This window comes from Sorex araneus, chromosome 2 (assembly GCF_027595985.1).
Source record: "Sorex araneus isolate mSorAra2 chromosome 2, mSorAra2.pri, whole genome shotgun sequence".
Taxonomy (NCBI): Eukaryota; Metazoa; Chordata; class Mammalia; order Eulipotyphla; family Soricidae; genus Sorex; species Sorex araneus.
In genome coordinates, this window is record NC_073303.1 from 294,868,037 (window position 1) to 294,891,197 (window position 23,161).

The window sequence follows — 23,161 nt, forward strand, 5'->3', positions numbered from 1 at the left end:
CCAGAACTCCCGAAAGGAGAAACACGTGTGAGAACAGGATGGCTTGATGCCCCATACTGTCTTCCCAGGACTGAGTAGTCTTTGTCCAGCTTGACATGGTACTGTGGACTCTGCTGTTTCCTCGCAGGCCAACTTCCCGCCCGGCATGGCCTGCACCTGGCCTAGGATCCTGGCCTGACTTCCTTGGCCCTGGGGTCTGGGCAAGTGACCCAGGGTCTCTGCGCCCTTGGTGACTCTGACCAGGAAGGGTTCCATGATGACTGACTGCAGAACCAGACACGAGCCTCGGGGAACCGGGGTTGGGGTGGGAGCGGGGCTTCCTCTTGGCCAGGGACGCCTCTCTTGCTCTGCAGAAAGCTGCCTCCCTAGGCAAGCAGGCCAGCACCTTCGTGCTGCATCCTGACTACTCCATGAAAATTTGGGGCCTCACATCCAAGGGAAATGGTCTCTGCATTTCCCTTGGATGTAGGCCATGTATAAAGCATATATCTTCACCCCTGGATTTTCCCTTTGGCCTCCAAAATTGTCTTTTTTTTTTTTTTTTTTTTTGCTTTTTGGGTCACATCCAGTGATGCACAGGGGCTACTCCTGGCTCATGCACTCAGGAATTACTCCTGGAGGTGCTCAGCAGACCATATGGGATGTTGAGAATCGAACCCAGGTTGGTGGCAGGCAAGACAAACGCCCTACCTTCTGTGCTATCACTCCAGCTCCCAAAATTATCTTCTCCCAAACCAAAGAGTGTGTGCTGTGGGCTCTACCACCTGGTGTCGCTTCCTCAGCTCCTCTTTGCTTTCCTAACTGCTGCTATTAAGATTTCGTTTTTATTTTATTTTATTTTATTTTGCTTTTTGGGTCATACCTGGAGATGCACAGGGGTTACTCCTGGCTCATGCACTCAGGATTCACTCCTGGCAGTGCTCAGGGATTAACTCCTGGCTCATGCACTAGGGAATTACTCCTGACAGTGCTCGGGGGGACCATATGGGATGCTGGGAATCGAACCCAGGTCGGCCACGTGCAAGGCAATGACCCTACCCGCTGTGCTATTGCTCCAGCCCCACTGCTGCTATTATGAAAGAGAATGCTACCTACGGGTATTTGCTCCTTCCTCCCACCCCAAAGAGAAGTAAGCCCAAGTTTCAGTCCAAGTATTGGCCTGGTTTCCTGCAAGCTTGTCCTCTCCTAAGTCTTTCTTCTTTTCAGCAGGTTTTAAAGTCATCTGTAGTCTCTATTTCTGCCCCCGTCCCCGCACCCTTATTGCCCGTGGAACCTCGCCTTCCTGCCGCATTTGCAGATTAAACTGAGGACGACACAGCTGTGCCCTCCACATGACACTGCATATGGCAGTACCTGGCTGTCTCTTCCCTGGTGGCATTCTGAGGGGGCTGGGGGGTCCTTTCTCCCTACCCTGCCTCCTGGCAAGATCACCTATTGCCTTGCCTCCCTGGTGTCTTTGTTTGAGTCCAGAGTCTGAGTTCCAAACTTGGGGCTCACTAGGGGTGGCCCAGCCATCCAATGCTGCATGTGTCTCAGACGGAGTGTCTGAGTCTGTGCTTGTGAACCCCCGAGACCAGGGCCCCCCACACCCTTTGCTCCAAAAGGACCAGCTCAGTTCGGGGTGCTCTGTGTCCATGGACAGTCAGCGGCCCCCGTGTCATTGTGTGTACCCAGGTCTGTGGACCTGCTCTGTTCCCGGTCGGCCCAGAGCCTGAGTGTCTTGAGGGTGGAACCCAGCCTGCCTGTCTCTGCTTCTCCTGAAGACAGCGCCCCCACCCCTCACCCCCTGCGCCGTGCCACGCACACAGGAAGTACGGGTTAACCACTCTCACATTCATCCGATGCTCAGACTCGATTCCAAGAAGCCACACCACACACAATGGTCTCAGTGTCTGTCAGGCCCCTGAGCTGACCCTGGAGCACACGCGCCCCTGTTCTGCAGCTCTCACCGCTGTGCTGGGGCTTGGCACCCCTGCCCCTTCCTCCTTCCGGGCCCCCGGCGGCTGGAGGGAAGCAGAGGAGGTACGGCCCTGGGTGCCAGCCCACAGCACGTTCTAAGAACATGCCTCCTCTTGCCCTCAGCACAGGGTGCTCCTTCGCTGGCCCTCTGCTCCAGGTCAGCACGGGAGGGTGCCCGGGTAACCCTCAGCAGGGCGCCTGGGGTAAGGGCACGACAGATCCTGTCTTCTGGGCTTCTGAACTGCACCCCCAGGTCCCCCCCGCCGCAGAGTAGACACACGCAGACACCGGGGCCTGTAGGGGTCTCTGCTGGCTCCCAGGAGCAACTGGTTGTACTGTTAATTTAAGAGATAAGCGACATCTGTCCTCTTTTCCTGATAGTTACTCAGACAGGCCTGAGTGCTCGTCGCCTGTTCTGTGGAGCATGGATAGCTCAAATTGCATGAAAATGAATCCAAAAAGGCAATTATGGGCCTGCCTGGTCATTTGTTTTATTTTTGTTTCTTTCGGGCCACACCCGGCTGTGCTCAGGGCTTACTCCTGGCTCTGTGCTCAGGGATTATCCCTGACAGGCTCAGGGGAGCATATGGGCCACCGGGGATCAAACCCAGGTCAGCCGCCTGCAAGGCAAGTGTGTTACCTGCTATACTATCTCAGTCTCCTGTCGGGCCTTTATATTGAGTATTACAGGGGAAAATGTAATATTGCATGTAATATTCCTAAAGTTTAAAACAATTTTCCCTATTCTGACATTTTTCTTATGGACATACTTCTCAAAGTACAATTCCTTTTTACTTAAATTTTGAATCGGTGCCAGGGGATCGAACACATGCAAAGCAATTACACAACCTACCATTGAGTTACTTCCTTAGCTTAAAAAGTCATTTCTAAAGCCTCAATTGATAAATCCTATCATTTGAAGTTACGTATATTTGGACATCAGTCTTGAATGGTTTAATGGTCTACCTACCCAAGGTCATAAACCTGCTATTAACTCCTGCTTTACTCTGCAGCAAGGGCTAAACTAGCATAGAAAGAGCATTATCTCAGAGATCTGTTCTCTCAAACCTACCAGCCAACCAACTCTCTTGGGACAAAGGGATTAATAAAATAACAGGGTATCTTGTATCATTATATCACTGTCATCCCGATTGCTCATTGATTTGCTCGAGCAGGCACCAGTAACATTTCCATTGTGAGACTTGTTACTGTTTTTGGCATATCAAATACGCCACGGGAGCTTGCCAGGCTCTGCCGTGAGGGTGGAATACTCTCGGTAACTTGCCGGGCTCTCCAAGACAGAGGAATCGAATCCGAGTTGGCCATGTACAAGGCAAATGCCCTACCTGCTGTGCTATCACTTCAGCCAGGGTATCTTATAGGGAGATAAAATTTCAAATGGGACCACAATAAACCTGTATCAGATCAAGGAAGAAAGTTGTCCCTTCTTATTGTGCGTCAGTGTTGTTGTTGTTGTTGTTTTTTCTGGTACCAGGCCGGAACATAGGCACTCGCATTTGTTCTCACAGGTACATCCTCCCACTGAGCCTCTCGGGCTCTGTGTTTTGTCTTGGACTATTCTCTACTATTGGTTTTGTTTTTTTAATTTCTCGAGATCTCCCTTTTGTTGTTGGTTTGTTTGGGGCCACACCTGCCAGTGCTCAGGGCTGCTTACTCCTGGCTCTGCACTCCTGGTGGTGTCTGGGGGACTGTATCTCTGGCTGCAAAGGGTTATCTCATTTTGACAATAGATTTTCTTTGGTTTGTGTGACGTGGATTCTTCGGAACTGTTTCCCAAGTTATTTTCCTTATTGGAAATGAATAGGTTACCTGGATACTCCTGTTGGATTTTGTCCCATACTTTTCTGTGAATTGAAGTCATCGTGGTTTTCTGATCAGCATTGTTCCAGGACCTCCTGGTATACCAGAAGTCTCTCACGTAGTGTCTTGTTATGTTGAATTGCAGTTGAATATTTGTCCCCTGGCGGCTCTCAAATTCCTTGAATTGACCATTTCTCCGTAACCTACAACCTTCTTGAGCAGGCACTGGAGGCCTTTGCAAAGTCAGAAAAGCAGGATGCTATTTCAGTGACCTGACACTGACCCTTGGCACGTGTTCCCCTGCTTCTGGTTTTCAAGACAAAGGGTCTTGCACTGTCCCTCCCTGTCAGGGCCTACCCATCAGTTTGACCTCAACCAACTCACTTCATGCTCTGAATTCCCATTTCCTCTTCTGTGAAACACAGAGCAACTGTACTCTTGCTCACAGAAATGGTGTCTGTTCTTGAAATCTATCATTTAGCAATTTCATGAACACTTAGGGAGAATTTACCAACCTGTGTGATGGGGGAACAAGGACGAAGAGAACAGGACACCTGACCTGGAGAAGCTATTTGTCAGGTGTTAAATGGACCAACGAAGATAATAACAAATTTAAAAAGAAATAAACAACCTAAGGGCTGGTGAGATAGTGCTGTGGATAAGACACTTGTCTTGCATGCGGAAGACCCAAGTTTCATCCCTGGTACCAAAACGGTCCCTGGAGTTCCACCACGAATGATCCCTGTGGAGATCTAAGCTATGCAGGTTATGGCCCTAAAACCAAATCAACAATTGTAACTTGATAAACACTAGATTGGCCGTGATTATATAAAAGAACTGGAAAAGGGGCCAGAATGATAGTACAGTGGGTAGGGTGTTTGCCTTGCCAACCCGGGTTCGATCACCGGCATCCCATATGGTCCCCCGAGCACCAGGAGTAATTGCTCAGTGCAGAGCCAAGAGTAATTCCTGAGCATTTCCGGTGTGACTCCAAAGGACAAAAATATAAATAAATAAATAAATAAATAAATAAATAAATAAATAAATAGATAAAAGAAACGGAAAATAGTGTTATGGAGTTAAAAGAAATTAGAACCCTGGGACATTAAAGGAAATGTAAAAGGGTACTTGCCTCTATGAAAAAAACAGTTCAGCAGTTCCTCAAAAAGTTGAAAGTAAAATTACTATATAATCCATCACTTTCATTTCTGGACACAAACACACATATATTTACACATACATTTTCTGGAGATATATATATATGTACATATATATCATGTGTATGTATGTACAGAAGAATTAAATGAAGGAAATAGAGACTCAACTAATGTTTGCTATTCACAAGAGCTGAGGATGAGAGAGATAGTGCATCTCTGAATGCATGCTTTGTCTCATCCTTCGTTTCTAATGTAGGAGTACTGCTGTTTATTCAGCCATTGATTAAGCTGACTGAAGCAGACATGACCTCATTACTTTTTTCTTTTTTCAATTTTATTTTTATAAAGTTGTTCACAATAATTATGTACATTCAACCTTTCACCACCAATCCCACCATCATTACACCTTCCCACCTTCCCACCACCATTATTTCAGATTTTCCCACCACCACCCAAGCCTGCCCCATAGGCAGATGCTAAATAATTTACTTTGTATTGCTTTTTAGGAATTGTATGAGATGTCGTGCAGGCACAAAAGCTGTCAAACACTCCTGGAATTCTAAAATTTTTAAATATTTGGGGCCCAGAGGCATCTCTGGGGCGTGCTGCTCTCTTCTGAGATTTATTTGTGAGTCTCTGAATCATGGCCATTAATGCAGATTTAAGTGTCTAATTTTGTTTTTTGTTTTTTGTTTTTTAATTTTTAAAATTTTATTGAATCACTGTGAGATAGTTACAAGCTTTCATGTTTGAGTTACAATCTCACAATGATCAAACACCCATCCCTCCACCAGTGCACATTCCCCACCACCAATATCCCGGGTATAACCCCCCCTTTCCCACCCTCCCCCTGCCTCTAAGGCAGACAATATTCCCCATACTCTCTCTACTTTTGGGCATTATAGCTTGCAACACTGACACTGAGAGGTCATCATGTTTGGTCCATTATCTACTTTTGGCATGCTAATTTTGATCTCTTTAGAGACTTATTTATGGATCTTTGAAGCAAGGCTGATAAATGAGCTTGTATAGCTGAGCCAGAGGTGCTTTGTGGGTATGGCTCCCACATACCTAACTTTTGGCCGTTTAATTTCTCAGGAAACTTGGTCCCAAGTTGTTGGGGTCTGGCCAGAGGCACAGCGACAATTTTGGGGTATCAGGAAGCCCGAAGGCACCATCAGGCTGCTGATGCACTCGCCTGCCCCACAGATACAGGTTGACCTGCTGACCTGGCGGCGCTCTACCTCCCTGAGCACTAAGCTGGGGGTACTCTCTAAGCACCACTGGGTGTGGCAGCATAGTAGAACTAAAAACAATACAATAGCCAAAAGGTGGAGGAAACAGCCCAAGTAACCACCAGCAGATGAACGGATAAGTAATATATGGTTACGCAATCAAAGGTAAAGTGCTTTAACAGGAGTTAAGTACGTGCAACAGCATGGATGAACCTTGAAAACATGATGCTTAGTTAAGTAAGCAGGTCACTAAAGGACCATATTGTTTGATTCCACTTCTGTGATTTACCCAGAACAGGCAATTCACAGGAGCAAAGACTGAATAAGGGAGGCAGTTAACTTTATGAGTCTGAGTTTCCATTTGGAACCCTTGGGTGATGGTTACATACATTGTAATGCACTTAAAACCACTAGATTGTACATCTGAAAGTGATTTAAACAGTAAGTTGTATACCACAGTTTTGTTTTGTTTGTTTATGGGTTTTTTTGGGGGGTTTATATTGTTGGTTTTTTGGGGGGGTTGTTTTGTTTTGTTTTGTTTTTAGATTTTGGACCACACCTGGCATTGCTCAGGGCTTACTCCTGACTTTGCACTCAGGAATGACTCCTGGTGGTGGAGAGTAAACCCTGTGGTATACCAGGGATGGAACCTGGGTTGGCTCTGTGCAAGGCAAGCACCCTACCCACTGTACTATCACTCTGGTCCCCTACCACAGTTTTTTAAAGAAAGTTTGCTGATCCCAAAAGCTTGTCAGATTGAATAAATAATAGGGTCATGTTTCTAATAATTTTCTTCTAGAAGGTATATGTATGAAATTATTTTGTAATTATTTTTGTGTAATATTACAGACAAAACCAGATAAATTTGATTATTTATGCCACCACCCCCTTCCAAAAATAATTTGAGGTAGTATACTCTTAATAAACCAGAAGAATGATACCAAGTCCAACAAATGAATGTATACAAGAACAGTAAGGAAAAAAGCAGAAAATCAGGCACAAGAGAAAAGCAGAAGAAACCAGCGCATCAGCAACTGAGAAAAATTCTCCATTTCTAGTCTTCCAGGAGCTACAGGAGAGCGTCTGTTCATCAGAACTTAATTTATGATTAAAATAGAATTGATTTTTTTGGATAACCACAGAAATAACTGAAACTGAAGTTGGCAGGGAAGCATAAGGTATTCCATACAGGATAAAAAATAGGATTTTATCATAAAGATTAGGTAACTAGAAGCATCTCATAACTTTTTTTCTGGGGGGGGGTCACACCAAGTGATGCTCAGGGGCTGTTCCCAGTTCAGTGCTCAGCGGTCACTCTGGCAGCCCTCGGGAGACCTTGTAAGGCAGGGATCAAACCTGGGCCTCCTGCGTGTCAAGCATGCTCTGAGCCCATCAAGTTTCTCTCTGGCCGCAGCTTCTCAGTCTTTGCAGGACCAACTCTGATGGCAACTGTGATGTCACTGTCCTGGGACTCGGTTAGACTAGCTTCTTGGGGGTCAAGTGCCTTATCGTGAGGTCTTTGAAATGTTAAGCAGTTGTTTGAAAACCTTATGAAGCAATTTTTTTTTGTTCTTAAATTCTCTTTTCTTCCCCAAGTATTAAGGCTAATAACTACCTGTGATTCCCTAGACAGAGTGAAGGAACTAGTCCTCCAACCCCACACCCCCACACCATCAGTGCCAGCCGAAACTCTCTTGGAAAATGGGAAAGGAGGTCTGGAGCGATTGTACAGTGAGGAGGGTGTTTACCTTGCACATAGCCAACCTGGGTTCAGTTCCCAGCATCCCATATGGTCCACCTAGCATCGCCAAAAGTGATTCCTGAGTGCAGAACTAGGAGTAACCCCTGAGCATGGCCAGGTGTGACCCAAAAAGAAAAAGAAAAGATTTTAAGAAAATGGGAAAGGAAATTGAGAAAATTCAGTAGGGAAATCCACCAGCAGATCCCAGTCAGGAAACAAAGAAGGCTTCCCTCAAGGGGCTCCTACTGATTCAAATTCCACATAACTTTTTTTTTGAATCATTGAGATTATTTCATGACTCATTTCATGATCAAGGCTGACCTTGGTTCTATCCTCACCCCTAACTGGTCCCCCATGACTCATGATACACAGATAGACAGAGATGATAATCATTACATTGAATGGCACCATTGAGGTGTGCTGGGTTGCTGACACCTCTGGGAAGAATAATCTCACCTTCAAAATTAAATTTCTTTATTAAAAAATTGGTTATTTATTTTTAGAGAGAGAGAAATGAAAAAAAAAACAGTCCTTTATGAAAGTACCATTATTATTGTTTTGTATCTACTATGCTGCCACCCCCAAATTGCCAGGGTCCCTCCATCTTTATCCCATGGTTTTGCCCCCAATACTCGGATCCTGCTTCTGTTTATTCTCTCTCATACTTTCACCTAACTTTAGATATACCACAGAAGAAGGAGGGGGATCAACCTGCCAGAGCCCTTAGTGTCTGCCATGGCTCTAGTATCTAAGATACTGTTGTGTATCTTTGTATATTGCAGTGTAGCTCTGTCGGTAGCACTGTCGTACTATTATTCATCGACTTGCTCAAGCAGGCACCAGTAACGTCTCCATTGTGAGACTTGTTACTGTTTTTTGGCATATTGAATATGCCCCGGGTAGCTTGCCAGGCTCTTCGAGAGGGGTGGAGGAATCAAACCCAGGTCGGCCACGTGCAAGGCAAACACCCTACCCACTGTACTATCTTTATATATTAATTATGTAAAATACAATTAAGATAGACCATAAGGTATGTGACCTAATTAATATATAAAGAGCAACATACTGCTTTTTCTTTGCTAATTTAACCCTCTAGCTCCAGAATCAAATAGGTGCTAACACCAAGTTTATGACCTTAGGTAGTATTACATCAGTAACTTAGGTCACATTAACATGGCTGTAGCATTTTGAAATGGTACAAGAGCTCTGCCATTGCTCTCACTGCTGCAAGAGGGCCCCTTGTTTGCAGGATTAGCAAGCCTGCCACCAAAGATTACCAGTCCATACTGGAGGGAAATTCTATGTTAGCAAGGTGGGCTTCATCTGGAGAAGAAAGGCTCCAATTAGCTAAACAGATAATGTAGTCATATGCTTCAGCTTAAGTGAATCCTTACACCTTCATTTTCCATAGTAATACACAATTGTGGAGGTCAGAGAAATAGTATGAGGGTTAAGGAGAGATAGTACAGCGGTTAAGGTGCTTTGCCTTGCATGCATCTGACCTAGGTTTGATCCCTGGCACTAAAAATGGTTTTCCAAGGGAACGCCAACTAAAGTGTGGTTGGAGGACCCGCTTGGAATGGGAGAGGCGTGCTGAAAGCTGACTATAGATTGATCACGATGGCCACCCAATTTCTCCATTGCAAACTACAACACCCCAAAGGAGAGAGAGAACAAAAGGGAATGTCCTGCCACAGAGGCGGGGTGGGGTATGGGGGGATGGGACTGGGGGGTGGGAGGGATGATGGGGTCATTGGTGGAGGAGAATGGGCACTGGTGGAAGGATGTGTACTCAAACATTGTATGACTGAAACACAAGCACAAAAATATATAAATCTGTAACTGTACCTGCACGGTAGTTCATTAGTAAAAAAGTAATAATTTATAAATAAATTAAAAAATAAATAAATTAATTAATTAATTTAAAAAATGGTTCTCCACGCTCCACTCGGAGTGATCCTTGAGCACAGAGCTAGGAATAAGCCTTGAGTACAGGTGGAGGTGACTCAGAAACCAAAGAAATATTTTATAAATTAATAAAACAATGCACAGGACCAGTGATGGTACAACAAGCAGGGTGCTTGCCTTGTACGTGGCTGACCTTGGTTCTATTCCCCGCACCTCATATGGTCCCCCAAGCCCCTCCAGGAATGATTCCTGAGTTCAGAGCTGGGAGTAAGCCCTGAGCTCCGCTGGCATGGTAACAAAGAAAAAGGGAAAAGGGGAAAACAATGCACAGTTTATTATCACTTTTATGATAATTTTTCATTTTTTTCCCCTGTCTTCTTTAATTCTTTGTATTGATCACATAACCTAGAATAGCCTGTCTTCAAATTCTTCCTCATAACTAGAGTTCATTTTCCTCATAGAAAGTAATACTAAACAGGACTGGAGGGACAGCACAGCAGGTAAGGCGTGTGCCTTGCCTGTGGCCGAATTGGGTTCAATCCCAGCACCACATATGGGCCCCAGAGCCCTGCCATGAGTGATCCCCTGAGGACAGAACCAGGAGTAAGCCCTGAGCACAGCTGGTATGGCCCAAACTAAAAAAAAAAAAAGAAAAAAAGAAAAAACCAGAAAGAATGAAATTAACCCTAGGTAAAGGTATCTCACCCACACATGGCCTCCTTGCTTTCTAGTACCTGTCTCCCACCCAGACACTAATTTCCCCAGGATGGAGAATGTTGAGGTTCTAGAGGAATTGGCAGTCATGGGCGGTGGGAGCAAGCTTGTTTGGAAGGGAGAGAATGGTGACCTCGTGGAGTGGAGCGTTAGGAGGGTGCAGACTTGGGGCATGCCTCAAAGGCTGATGGGAGAAATCTGGATAGCCCAGGGAGCTGCTTGGAGTACACCAAGCATTCAGGATGAGAGGAGTGAAGCTCTGGCTCCGTGTCAGACCCCCAGAATTGGAGAGTACCCAGTAATTCCAAGAGGCATGTGGGAGGATAAAAGGCTTGGTGATGGGTTGAACAGATGTGATAATGACAGGGAGGAGTTTGCAGTGACCCCTGCTTGGAGGTCCTCTAGAAAACATGGCCGTTCCATAGAGATGCCTGCTGTTTCCGTCTCGTGTGTTGGTTTTTTCCAATCAGAGGTGACAAGGCGGCAACCAGATATAGATGTGTGCAGACCGTGAGTGACTTAAGCTTGAGCCTGACTGCTGGTCTGGGAGGAAGATGTAGATGTCAGAAAGTCAGTAGCATGAGAGAGGAGGAGGAAGGGAGGGTGGAAATGTGAATTCCATCCTTTGGGGAGCAGCAGTACAAGAGGGTGAGGAAAAGCCAAGAAGGCATATGGCTGACATGGAGAGAGTGGTGGGGAATGATAATAAAGAGAAAACAAAGAAAAGAAAGGTTTAGGAAGGTAAATGTATGTACGTTAATTGGAAAAGATACACACATGCCTGTATTCATCACTACCCTTAGAGCAATAGCCAAGATATGGAAACAACCCAAGTGTCCCAACTACGGATAATGAATCAAGAAGCTGTGGTATATATACAATGGAATACTATGCAGCTCTAAGAAAGGACAAAATCATGAAATTTGACACAACATGGATGAGTGGAGTCAGAAGGAAAGGGATATATACAGAATGGTCTGTCTTATATGTGAGACTTAAAGCTACACAAGTTAAAAACAAAGGTCCAAAGGCAACATAACAGAAGAACTGATCCACACAATTGAGTTGGGAGAGAGGGGGTTGAAAGAGAAGGGCATTTGGGGTCTTTGGGGGAGGGAGGCAGGCACAATAGTGATGGGATTAAATGATTAAATTAAATGCACAAAAAGCCATTATTAACAATATTGTAAACTGTAGGATAACATGGGCTGGAGCGATAGCACAGCGGGTAGGGCATTTGCCTTGCATGCAGCTGACCTAGGTTTGATTCCTTCGCCTCTCTTGGAGAGCCTGGCAAGCTACTGAGAGTATCTCGCCCACATGGCAGAGCCTGGCAAGCTACCAGTGGCGTATTTGACATGCCCAAACAGTAACAACAAGTCTCACAATGGAGACGTTACTAGTGCCCGCTTGAGCAAATCGAAGAGCAATGGTTGACAGTGACAGTGATAGTAGGATAACATTGGTTTGTCCTTTCTGCCTTGCCACAGGGAGCTTAGGTTTATTGGGTTACTCCCATCACAGTGTTCCCATTCCCCTGTGTTTATTTGTAACCTCTTTCTTTGTGCTGTTAACTTGTAATTATTGCTTTTCTCTTCTCCTTAAGTTCTTTGCATAGCTAATTCAGAGCAATGTCTTTTTTGTATAAACACAGGAAGACAGTTTTAATGTTATGCTTTTGTAACTTGGGAGTTAATTGACTCTGAATGGTATTCATTCCTGGGTATCTGTTCTCTTGACTTACGCCTCAATTGCCCTTACGCCTCAACACCCCAAAAGCAGTGTCCCGATGAGGGATTGGATGGACCCAGGGCAAGCTGTGAGCTACCCTGCCATCGAAATGGGCCAGGCCAAAGTGCCATAATACTTAACTATAAGTTAAGAGCATGGTCATGGACAAATTCTGTCATGATCCAAAAAGTATAACTAGATAAGACCCTGCTAGGATTAGGAAAAATTAATCTGGTCTGAGCACTGTAGTCTGAGATCTATAGCGAGATGTTCCCAGGAGAGCCACCCTACAAGCTTAATGTATCTCTTACAGTGTCCATACAAAATAACAATATTAAGAAGTAGAATTAAGATGTTAATTAAGATGTTAATTAAATTTTTGGACTAAGGAGAGGAGAAACACCCCTAGGTGGTATTTCTGCCCTTGGGCCTGATGGGCGATCAGGAAGGGCTTTTGATACGTTGATTGTGCTACCCCCAAGTCTGGGGATTTGTGAGAGACCAACGAGAGACCAGGCCGAGAGATGGAGCGGAGCACCAAGAGATGAGCCAGAGAGACAGGAGGAGACGGGAATGATGGGCAAAGTGAGACTAGAATGGGGAGCTTAGTGAGATTGGAACAGGCATAGGGGTTGGGAGGAAGAGAATGGAATAAATGGCAGCTGATCACCAATCAGATGGCCTCATTTCCTCCTTTGTCCACCCATAGCATTAGCTGCTGGGGTTGGGGAAGTGGCCTGAGTCCACTGAATGCAGGCGGAGTTGTTGGGGGGGGAGTGAGAGAGAGAGAGAGAGAGAGAGACACAGAGAGAGACAGAGAGACAGAGAGACAGAGACAGAGACAGACAGAGAGAGAGATTGAGAGAGATGCGGGGTTCCCTAGCCGTCTGGTGATTACACAGTAAACTACATAATCTCAATCAATTTTTTAAAAGGTGGATATGTGTTATGTAAAATACTTGGGTTTAAGATATATAAACACAGAACTTTCAATTTGGCAAAGTGGGAATTCAGTGAAAATTATTCTTGTTTGGGGGTCATACCAGTGGTAGTAAGGGGCTATTCTGGCTCTGTGCTCAGGGAACCATATGCCAGGGATTCAAGCTAGGGTTTGCAGATTGAAGGCAAGCACCTTAACCCCTGCACTATCTCTTAAGCCCCCCTCCCCCAAGCAATCTTTGAAAAGTGAAAATCTCTAATATGTTCTAAAATATTTACTGTGAGTAGGAGTAAGAGAGACTATAAGTGGGGGGAATTTTGTTGGGGGTATTGAGCCCGTGAGTTAGTACAGTAGGTAAGGTGCTTGCCTTGCACGTGGCTGACCCAAATTCAATCCCCTGGCATTACATATGGTCGCTTGAGCACCATCAGCAGTGATCCCTGAGTGTAGAGCCTGAGAACCACAGATGTGACCTGAACCCCTTTCCCCCCACCAAAAAATAATATTAAAAGGTTAAGCAGGGAGAAGAGAGGTCACAGCGGGTAGGCTGCTAGCCTTGCATGCAGCTGACCCAGGTTCAATCCCTATATGGTCCTCTGAGTATCTTCAGGAGTGATCCCTGAGCACAGAGCCTGGAGTAAGCCCAGAGCACTGCTGGATGTAACCCTCCCCCAAAAAAACCCCCAAAACTTATAAAGTATAAATAAATGAAAGGATAACATATTAGGATGTGTGGCAAAGAAGAAACATATCAGGATGTTGTATATAATTTAATTCTCTTGCTTACCAAATAAGGCTGCATCTCAGAGGTGACTCAAAGAGCTGCTTTGCACTTGGGAGTCCTGAATTCAGTCCCTGGGTCCACCTGACCTCCCAAGCTCCAAACCAGGAGTAGACCCCCCCGCCAAGTACCACTGAGAGTATTCCTCTCTCCAGATTAATCGATGAACTAATTGATTGCAACTCATACTCTTCTCATTCCTGCCCGCTTACTAATGGCATCATCTGAAATAATCACTAGGTGTCGGACAGAGTGAAACTAGGGATTCCACTTTCTGTTCTTATCTTACCTTCAACCATGATTTTATAGAAGACAGAATCTTTTAAAGACAGCTTGCCTCTATTCCCTCTTTAGTGGCCTGAGGGTAGAAGGTCACCAAAACAATTTTTGAATAAAAGCCATAGTTCCAAACTATGTCTACACAAGGAGAGAGTAGTAGTTCCTGTGGGTAGTGTCGAAAGTATGATTAGTATCTAATCAAAGAGTTCCACCTCTGTGCTTAGTACACAAGCACCGAGACCAAGCACGTGCAAACCCTGTCATATCCTCGGAACAACAGCAGCACAAAGAAGCGAGAAGAGGGTCTTCCTGTGACTGAATGAAATGTCGGCTACCGGGCTTCAGGGGACCGTCTATCATCAGAGTTTCATCTGTTGCCTTTTAAATAAAATGAAGCACTGGATGAGATTTCTAGATTGTTCTCTAGACTCTCAAATTGGACAGTGAACCGACAGAGTTTTTTCTCTCTTGTGAGTTAAGAATATTTTCTTGTGTCAGCGTCTGAGACACTGCTAAAGGGCTCTGCGTTCTGACCCACTCTTGGGTAAGGTTGATTTGTCCCCACTGCTTTCGACTTCATTTCATTGCCAACGCAATCATTTTTTTATTATTCTTAATGAATCACCGTGAAGGTCCAGTTACAAATGTACATATTTTCGTGCTTGTGTTTCAGTCATACAATGCTCAAGTACCCTCCCTCCACCAGTGCCCATTCTCCTCCACCGATGATCCCAGCACCCCTCCCACCTCCCCATCCTATCCCCCCCCACCCCACCCCACCTCTGTGGCAGGGCATTCCCTTTTGCTCTCTCTCTCCTTTCGGTGCCAACGCAATCCCAAAACAGACTTGCCAAGTTGCTTAAGCACAGTACTTCAAAAGAAGCTGGCGATGCTCTAATTCTCTGTGAATGATTAACTATCGCTACAATCTTACTTTTATGGCATGTATGACGATACAGGCTTTGTGTGTCCTTTTGGCATCACTGCTGGCATCTTGTTTCAGGATGATTCATATCGGGTTAAGAAACTCTTAACTGTTAACCAAACCGCATCTGAGCATCACGTTTGGGTCATCTTTATACTTCTTGATTTGGTATCTCCTGTCACTGGGTTGTCTTCATTAGGCTTGTCTTAGAACATGCTTTTATTTAAAACACACACACACACAAAAGTTGTCATTTTAAGAGAATAATTGTTCAGCTCTATGATGGTAGTAGAATTTACGTCTACCTAAGTGGGGCTTCTGTGTTGTTACCTCCACTGATTTCAGATGAATAACACATTTTAAAAATTCATTTGGGTTAGAGGAGTTGGGCCAGACCCAGTAATTCTGGGGTGGAGGCTGGGGAGATGGCTTCTTGGGTCCATGCTGGGGGGTATTCCAGGAACCACACGAGGTGCCAGGCATTGAGCCAGACTTGGCCACAAGCAAGGCAAGTAAGCCCCATTACCCTGGACTACCTCTCCAGCCTTCACTGTATCACTGTATCGCTGTCATCCTGTTGCTCATTGATTTGCTCAAGCGGGCACCAGTAAGGTATCCATTTTGAGACTTGTTTTGTTACTGTTTTTTTTTTTTTCCCTTGGCACATTGAATACATCACGGGTAGCTTGCCAGGCTCTGCCGTGCAGGTGAGATACTCTCGGTAGCTTGCTGGGCTCTTCGAGAGGGGCGGAGGAATCGAACCCAGGTCAACTGAGTGCAAGGCAAACACCCTACCCGCTGTGCTATTACTCCAGCCCACCTCTCTAACCTTAAAAATTCAAATTAAATATCATGTAAATTGTTAAGAAAGTCATAAATGTTAACACATTTAAATCAAAAATTGTAGAAAGGCATAGAGTAAAATGTAGAATGCTCCTTCTCTGTGTTTAGTCTTCACTCACACCCTCCCGAGCATATTGTGGTTATCAATGTCTTAGGTTTCTTTATATGATTCTCTAAGCATATGCACCTCTACATGTAAGGTCACATGTATATTCATTTTATCTAAATTTATTCTATGCATACTATTTTGTCTTTTTTAATTTTTATCTTTTTAATCTTTGAAATTTATTTTAGGTTACATGGTTACAATAGTGTTAATATTTATGGTTTTTATATACAAATTTAATTTACTTTTACCACCTTCAAAGTGCCCAAGACCCTCCCCCTCTGTCCTTATGTCACTTCTAACTTGCTTCTTCCTTTTTCTTCTCCAACTGTTTTTATTTTAAATTGAATCACCATGAGATACACAGTTATAAAGCTGTTCATGATTGGGTTTCAGTCATTTTGTATCTTTTTTTACAAATTTATTTAACATACCTGTGTAAAATACCAGCACAATTCTATTAATCTCATTCTTTCAGAAACTTGCATTTCGGTATGTATGTAGACCATGCTAACTAATGCACTGTAGCACTGTTGTCCCGTTGTTCATCGATTTGCTCAAGCGGACACCAGTGACGTCTCCATTGTGAGACTTGTTATTACTGTTTTTGGCATATAGAATACGCCACGGGTAGCTTGCCAGGCTCTGCCGTTCGGGCGAGATACTCTTGGTAGCTTGCCGGGCTCTCCTAGAGGGGTGGGGGAATCAAACCCGGGGCAGCCACGTGCAAGATAAACGCCCTACCCGCTGTGCTGTCACTCCAGTCTCTTATCACTTACTGATAAAATTTAACTAACTTCCAATTTATACTATGTCATTCTATAAGTTCTATTGTTTAATTACAAAAAACACTCTTAAAATATTACTAATTCGAGGGGCATGTGTTTGGGTGGGTTTTTTTTTGTTTTTGCCTTTGTTTTGGCTTGCCTGCTTGCTTCGAGTGGGGGAGCACATCTCTTGGTGCTCAGGGCTTACTCCTGGCTCTGTATTCAGGGGCCACTCCTGACAGTGCTGGGGACCACTTACAGTCCCAGGGAACAAACCTGGTCTCCCCTATGCAAGCAAGAACCTTAACTCTGTTCTATCTATCCATCCCCATGGAGCGTGTGTTTAAATCTCGGTGTGCTGGGTCCAAGTTACTTACACAGATTCACAATTCCATGAATACTGTCTGAGAATGCTTCCACCATTTCATCTATAAATCTTTAGGGTTTGGGGTGTCCGCCCTTTTGGTAACTGACATTTGTTCCTTTCTAATCTGTCTGTTAAATTAGTATCATTGAGTGGGTTTTTTGGTTTGTTTATTTGGTTGGTTGATTTGTTTTGTTTTGTTTTGGGGTCACATCCTACAGTGCTCAGAGATCACTCTTTGCTCTGAATTCAGGGATCACGCCTAGCAGGTTCATGTGGTACCAGGGATTGAACCCAAGTCGGCAGTATGCAGAACAAGTACCCTACCCACTGTACTATTGCTCCAACCTTGTTAAGTGTTTTGTATGAGACAAATAATCATTTACATGTTTGTGTGAATTTTCTATAAAGTAACCTTTGATTAGTTGTCCCTGGCAAGTCCATTTTATGAGAAGGAACACTTTTTGGTTGGTGTGATATTTTTGTATATGTTTGTTTGGGTTTTAGGGCCACGCCCTAAAGCAGTACTCAGGGCTGCTGCTGCTTCAGGTTTGGTACTTGGGAAACCAGTCTACGCTGAGGATTGAACGCAGGCCTTCGGCATGCAAATTTTGCACTCCAGTCCTTTGAGCCGTCACTCACCCCCTGCCTCTCCTCCCCTCTCATGAAGAGAAACTATTCGATAAGCTACTGGTCCTTTGGGCTTGGGTCTGGTTTGGTCTGGGTTTTTGAGCCACACTGGCGGTGCTCGGGGGCTATTCCTAACAGTGCTCAGGGGATAGATATATGCAGGCCAGGGCCGCCGCACAGTGAGTGCCTGACTCCCTGCACTATCTCTCCAGCCTGAGATAAGCTACTGTTTCTTAGATAGCCTCTCAGTCAGTCCCAGAAGCCATAAATGTATACGTGCCTCTATATGAATGCCTGTGAATTGTCTTTTCTTTTTAATAAAGTCGTTGATAGTAACTTATTACATTCGATAGTCCAACACCAATATTCCAAAGCACTGACTCATCTGAAGGCCTACAGGAAATCACACAAACGGAAAAGTGTGGCCACACAGTCTGCTAAAAAGAAGACAATAGTCTGGGGAGAAAGATGCTCACCTGCCCCATTTTTCCCTGTTATACGATTATGAACTTGGTGGCTCAGCTAACAATTTCCCTGGGAAGAGCCAAGACGTGTTATTTCCGCTCAGGCCACTGGGCACAGATGCTGGTGTTTGGGTTCAGCGTCCTCCTCTCAGTGCTGTGGCTCTGACAGAATTCCATTTCTTGCCTCTGAAGGACCAAAGGATGTCTGTGTCTCCTTGCTGCCTGTGGGGGCCTCTCTCTGCTCCTGGCCTCCTTCCTGGCTCCTTCCAGCCCCAACCAGCCCAGAGCATCCATCACTCTGGTCTTGAATCCTTCCCTTTCTTCCTTTTAGTCTCTTTGATTTCTGTGCCCAGATCTAAGGAACTCAGCTGATTCAGTCCAGTCTGATGGGGTAATCTACCCATCATAAGATCAACTGAGGGGCTGGAGCAATAGCACAGCAGGTAGGGCGTTTGCCTTGCACTCGGCCCGACCCGGGTTCGATTCCCAGCATCCCATATGGTCCCCTGAGCACCGACAAGGGTAATTCCTGAGTGCAGAGCCAGGAGTGACCCCTGTGCATCGCCAGGTGTGACCCAAAAAGCAAAAAAAAAAAAAAAAAAGATCAACTGATATGTTTGTTTTGGTTTTGTTTGGGGACCACACCTGGTGACGCTTGGGGCTTCCTCCTGGCTCTCGGTTCAGGGATCAATCCTGGTGAGGCCTCGGGACCATCCAGGATGTCAGGGACTAAAGGCAGGTCAGCTGCGTGGAAGGCAAGCACCCTACCCTCAGTATTATCTCTCCAACCCCATGATCACCTGATTTGGGCCCAGTCAGAAGAGCAAAGTTCTTTCTCATGAGCACCTAAATGAGAGTGTGCAGACTGGCTGGAGGAAGTGTGTCTGTGCCAGAGTCATAAATTCTGAGCTTTTTTTTTTTTTTAAAGTACTTCACAGTAATTCATTACATTCAATACTCCAACACCAATCCCACCACAATTACACCTTTCCACCACTATTATTTTGAATTACCCCACCACCAGCCAAGCCTGTCAGAAAAGCAGGTCCTAAATAATTTGTTTTATATGGCTTGTTATGGGGCTGGAGCCATAGCACAGCGGTTGGGCATTTGCCTTTCACGCGGCCAACACGAGTTCGATTCCTCCGCCCCTCTCGGAGAGCCTGGCAAGCTACCGAGAGTATCCAGCCCGCGCCGCAGAGCCTGGCAAGCTACCCGTGCATATTGGATATGCCAAAAACAGTAACAATAAGTCTCTCAATGAGAGACATTACTGGTGCCCACTCGAACAAATCGATGAGCAATGGGATGACAGTGCGGTGGCTTGTTATGAAGAATGCGTTAAAAATGATCCAAAGAAGTTTCCTTAAAGGAAAATGTGTGAAAATGTGTGAATATTGTTGTATCCACTCTAGAGCCATTAAGCCTTTGTCTAAGAGATTATTAACATGGTATCGCATGCTGAGCCTTCTGTGCTAGCATTTCTTTGTTTATTTTTGGATCTGAGATCAGTTGCCTTCTACCTTAACCCCAACCAATGTGGTGTGCTACTCTTAGCACACGTCTGGAGTAGAGTATAAAATCCCCAGTAATTCTAAGATTTTAAATAGGGTGATACAAACTGGAGGTGATTTTGGGATCTTGATGCATCTCTGCAGTGTGTGGCTCTTTTGCGAGATTTATTTGTGAGTCTCTGGATCATGACCATTAATGAGTTTATAAGGCGCTGGAGGTGGTTTGTGGGCGTGGCTGCCCGGTTTAGGGAAGAACCGGAAATGGGGGAGGTCACCCATTCCCAACTTCAAAGGAGCCTGGTGATTTCGGTCACAAAAGCCACATCTCTGACCTTTTCAGTGGATTCATTCATATGCGTGGGGGTTCTTCCCGAGCCTGTGGAGATGGGCCTGGAGCATGGCAGTGAATGGGTTCTGTTGAGGCAGGTTCTGTGTAGGGACTCACCTGTCTGGGCCTTGTTTGATCCTCACCGCACCCCACCTGCTCTCAGGGAGTGGCAGGTGTCTCTTGACTGGGGAACTACTCACCCTGAAACACTGAGTGCCAGAGACGGAAGGCATGACTGACATCCATCTAATCCCAGTCACAAGGAAAAGAGAGATCGTACAGCAGGAGAGTCATAGGCCTTGCATGCAGCCAACATAGGTTTGTTGCCTGGCACCTGGCGTGGTCACCTGAGCACTGCCAGGAGTGATCTCTGAGTACAGAGCCAGGAGTAAGCCCTGAGAACCGCCAAGTGTGGTCTCAAAACCAAAATAACAATAATAGTCGTAAAACTGGGCCTCACAGCCATTTTTATGATTGAGCAATGAAGAGGCAGCAAGCTGGAGAGAACAAGCAGGAAACACGGGTGCCATGTAGCATGCAGGCAGAGCTTCCAGACTGATGATGAGATCTGGGATCCTTTTTTGTTTTGTCTTGGTTTGGGGGTCTTGGCCATACCCAGAGGTGCTCAGGAATCACTCCTGGCAGAGCTGGGGTTGTGGGGAGAGGGACCATGTGTAGTGTTGGGTATCGAACCCGAATATACTACGTACAAGTCAAGCACCTTACCTACTGCACTATCTCTCTGGCCCCTTGCCCTAGGATTTCTGATGCCATTGTGTGCCCAGTCAATCTAGAAACTATCATCTACCCAGTGGGCAGGTTGTCTACTGGCTATGAAGACATTTAAGGCTCTCTGACCATGCTATTTCTTACTATGTCGGTATAGTCAGAGTGTGCCTTGTGAGATTATAGTCTGGGATGTTCAACAGAACAGTGGGATTAAAACAACCTAAGCCCGTGGGACACCCAGAGGAACTGTGTGGGTGAGATTTCTGGAAAAGAATTCTAAAAAAATACTCTTCCCTCTCTTTCACTTTCCGTCTGCTGCTTTGAACCAGGCGAATCATCCGTGACTTACTTGAGACTGAAGAGATGTATATAAAAGAAATTAAGAGCATAATAGATGTGAGTAGAGTTGAGGGGTGGGGTGTTAAGCATGTGTTTGAACTGGGGAAGTTGTATTGTTTAAAGCGATTCCAATTTGGGGCTCTGTGTCTAGAGTTTTCACCAGGGTTTTAGTTTTTAATAATATTGCAAGTGCCTTTGCCATTAGGCATGAAAAGAATCTTATAACTATTGATTGATTCAGATAATGAAAGAGCTTTCAGAGGTTCATGACAATTCAATACCTTCTAGCAATGTTCTACTTGGTTCACCATATGCTTGCCAACAATGGTATTATAATTTACGTGTTTTTTTTTTTTTTATTTAACAAATTGTTTCTTTCTGGGAGATTGGGGTTGGGGACCATACATGGTGATGCTCAAAGTTTGCTTCTGTCTCTGCACTCAAGAATCACTCCTGGTGGTGCTCAGGGGACCATATGGGATGCCAGGGACCAAACCCAGGTTGGCCGCTCTTGCGAGGCAAATACCTAAGCACTTTGCCCTGTGGCTCCAGCTGCTCTTGCTGTTTGGAGGCTTCAGCCCAGCAGTACTCAGGCTTACTTCTGGCTCCACAGTCAGAGATCACTCCTGGCAGGCTCAAGGGACCACATGGGGTGCCAGGGAATAAACCCAGGTAGCTGCACGCAAAGCAAGTACCCTATTCTCTGTATTGTTGCTCCAGCACCTATTATTATTTTATGTAGTTTTTTTTTTGCTTAGTATTTAAGATATATTTTCCCCCAAGGATATAATTTTGAGGGATAAAAATTATATGCAGGAAATTATTATAGAGTTTTGTGATTAACTATCAGAAGCCAACCAATGCTGAATGAAATATTTTCCAACTGTTACAAAATAATTATTTTGAATAATATGTAGCAACATGGAAAATGGTTGCAAAATTGAAACAAATCTATACAGAAATTTATAAGTAGAGTCTAAAATGTATATAAAAAACAGAATACAAAGTATATATGTTATATATTATGACCATCTAAAATAAACTTTGAAAATTAAGAGCTGGGAAGGAAATAGAACAATAATAATATAATGTTATAGAATATGATGGGCATGATTTTTTCTTTCACACTTGACTTGTATAACAAATTTTCTTCCAACTTTTATGGAAGCACTGTGATTTACAACTGTTTCACTCTATCATTGTCGTTCCGTTGCTCATCGATTTGCTCCAGCAGGCACCAGTAACGTCTCCATTGTGAGACTTGTTACTATTTTTGGCATATCGAATATGCCACGGGTAGCTTGCCAGGCTCTGCCATGTGACGATATTCTTTTGGTAGCTTGTCGGGCTCTCAGAGACGAGCGGAGGAATCGAACCCAGGTCAGCCGCATGCAAGGCAAATGCCCTACCCGCTGTGCTATCATCGTTCCAACCCTGTTAATAATAGAGGTTCATGCATACAGTGTTCTAACATCATATCCACTACCTGAGTGTTGAACATAAACATTAAAAATATATTTGTTCTATAAAAACACCATTTTGTTATTATTATGCTCTATGATTCAGAAGATAGACATATGAGCAAAATGAAAGTGAATAAAAGAGCTAGAGAGATATTATAGTAGGTAGAGTGTTTGTCTTGCATGCAGCCAACCAGGGTTCGATCCCTAGCACTCCCTGTGCACCACCAGGAGTAATTTCTGAGTGTAAGGCCAGGAGTAGCCCCTGAGCATCACAGGGTCTAGCAAAAAAAAAAAAAGCACATGAAAGTGTCAGGTGGATTGGTTTCAGGAAGCTTTGTTTTCTTCCCTGATTATTTCATTTTGTTTTTGTTTTGTTTTTTTCTTTTTGGGTCACACCCAGCGATGTACAGGGATTACTCCTGG

At 44.7% G+C, this 23,161-nt stretch overlaps 1 protein-coding gene across 3 annotated transcripts in view; it reads left to right on the plus strand.

Moving 5' to 3' along the window:
- Positions 1-23,161, plus strand: part of MCF2L2 (MCF.2 cell line derived transforming sequence-like 2) — a 263,863-nt gene that overhangs the window by 203,611 nt on the left and 37,091 nt on the right. For all 3 annotated transcript variants that reach the window (XM_055124229.1, XM_055124227.1, XM_055124228.1), the window contains exon 16: positions 21,266-21,332. In XM_055124229.1, the coding sequence (XP_054980204.1) occupies positions 21,266-21,332 (67 nt within the window). The remainder of the gene's footprint in view (positions 1-21,265; positions 21,333-23,161) is intronic.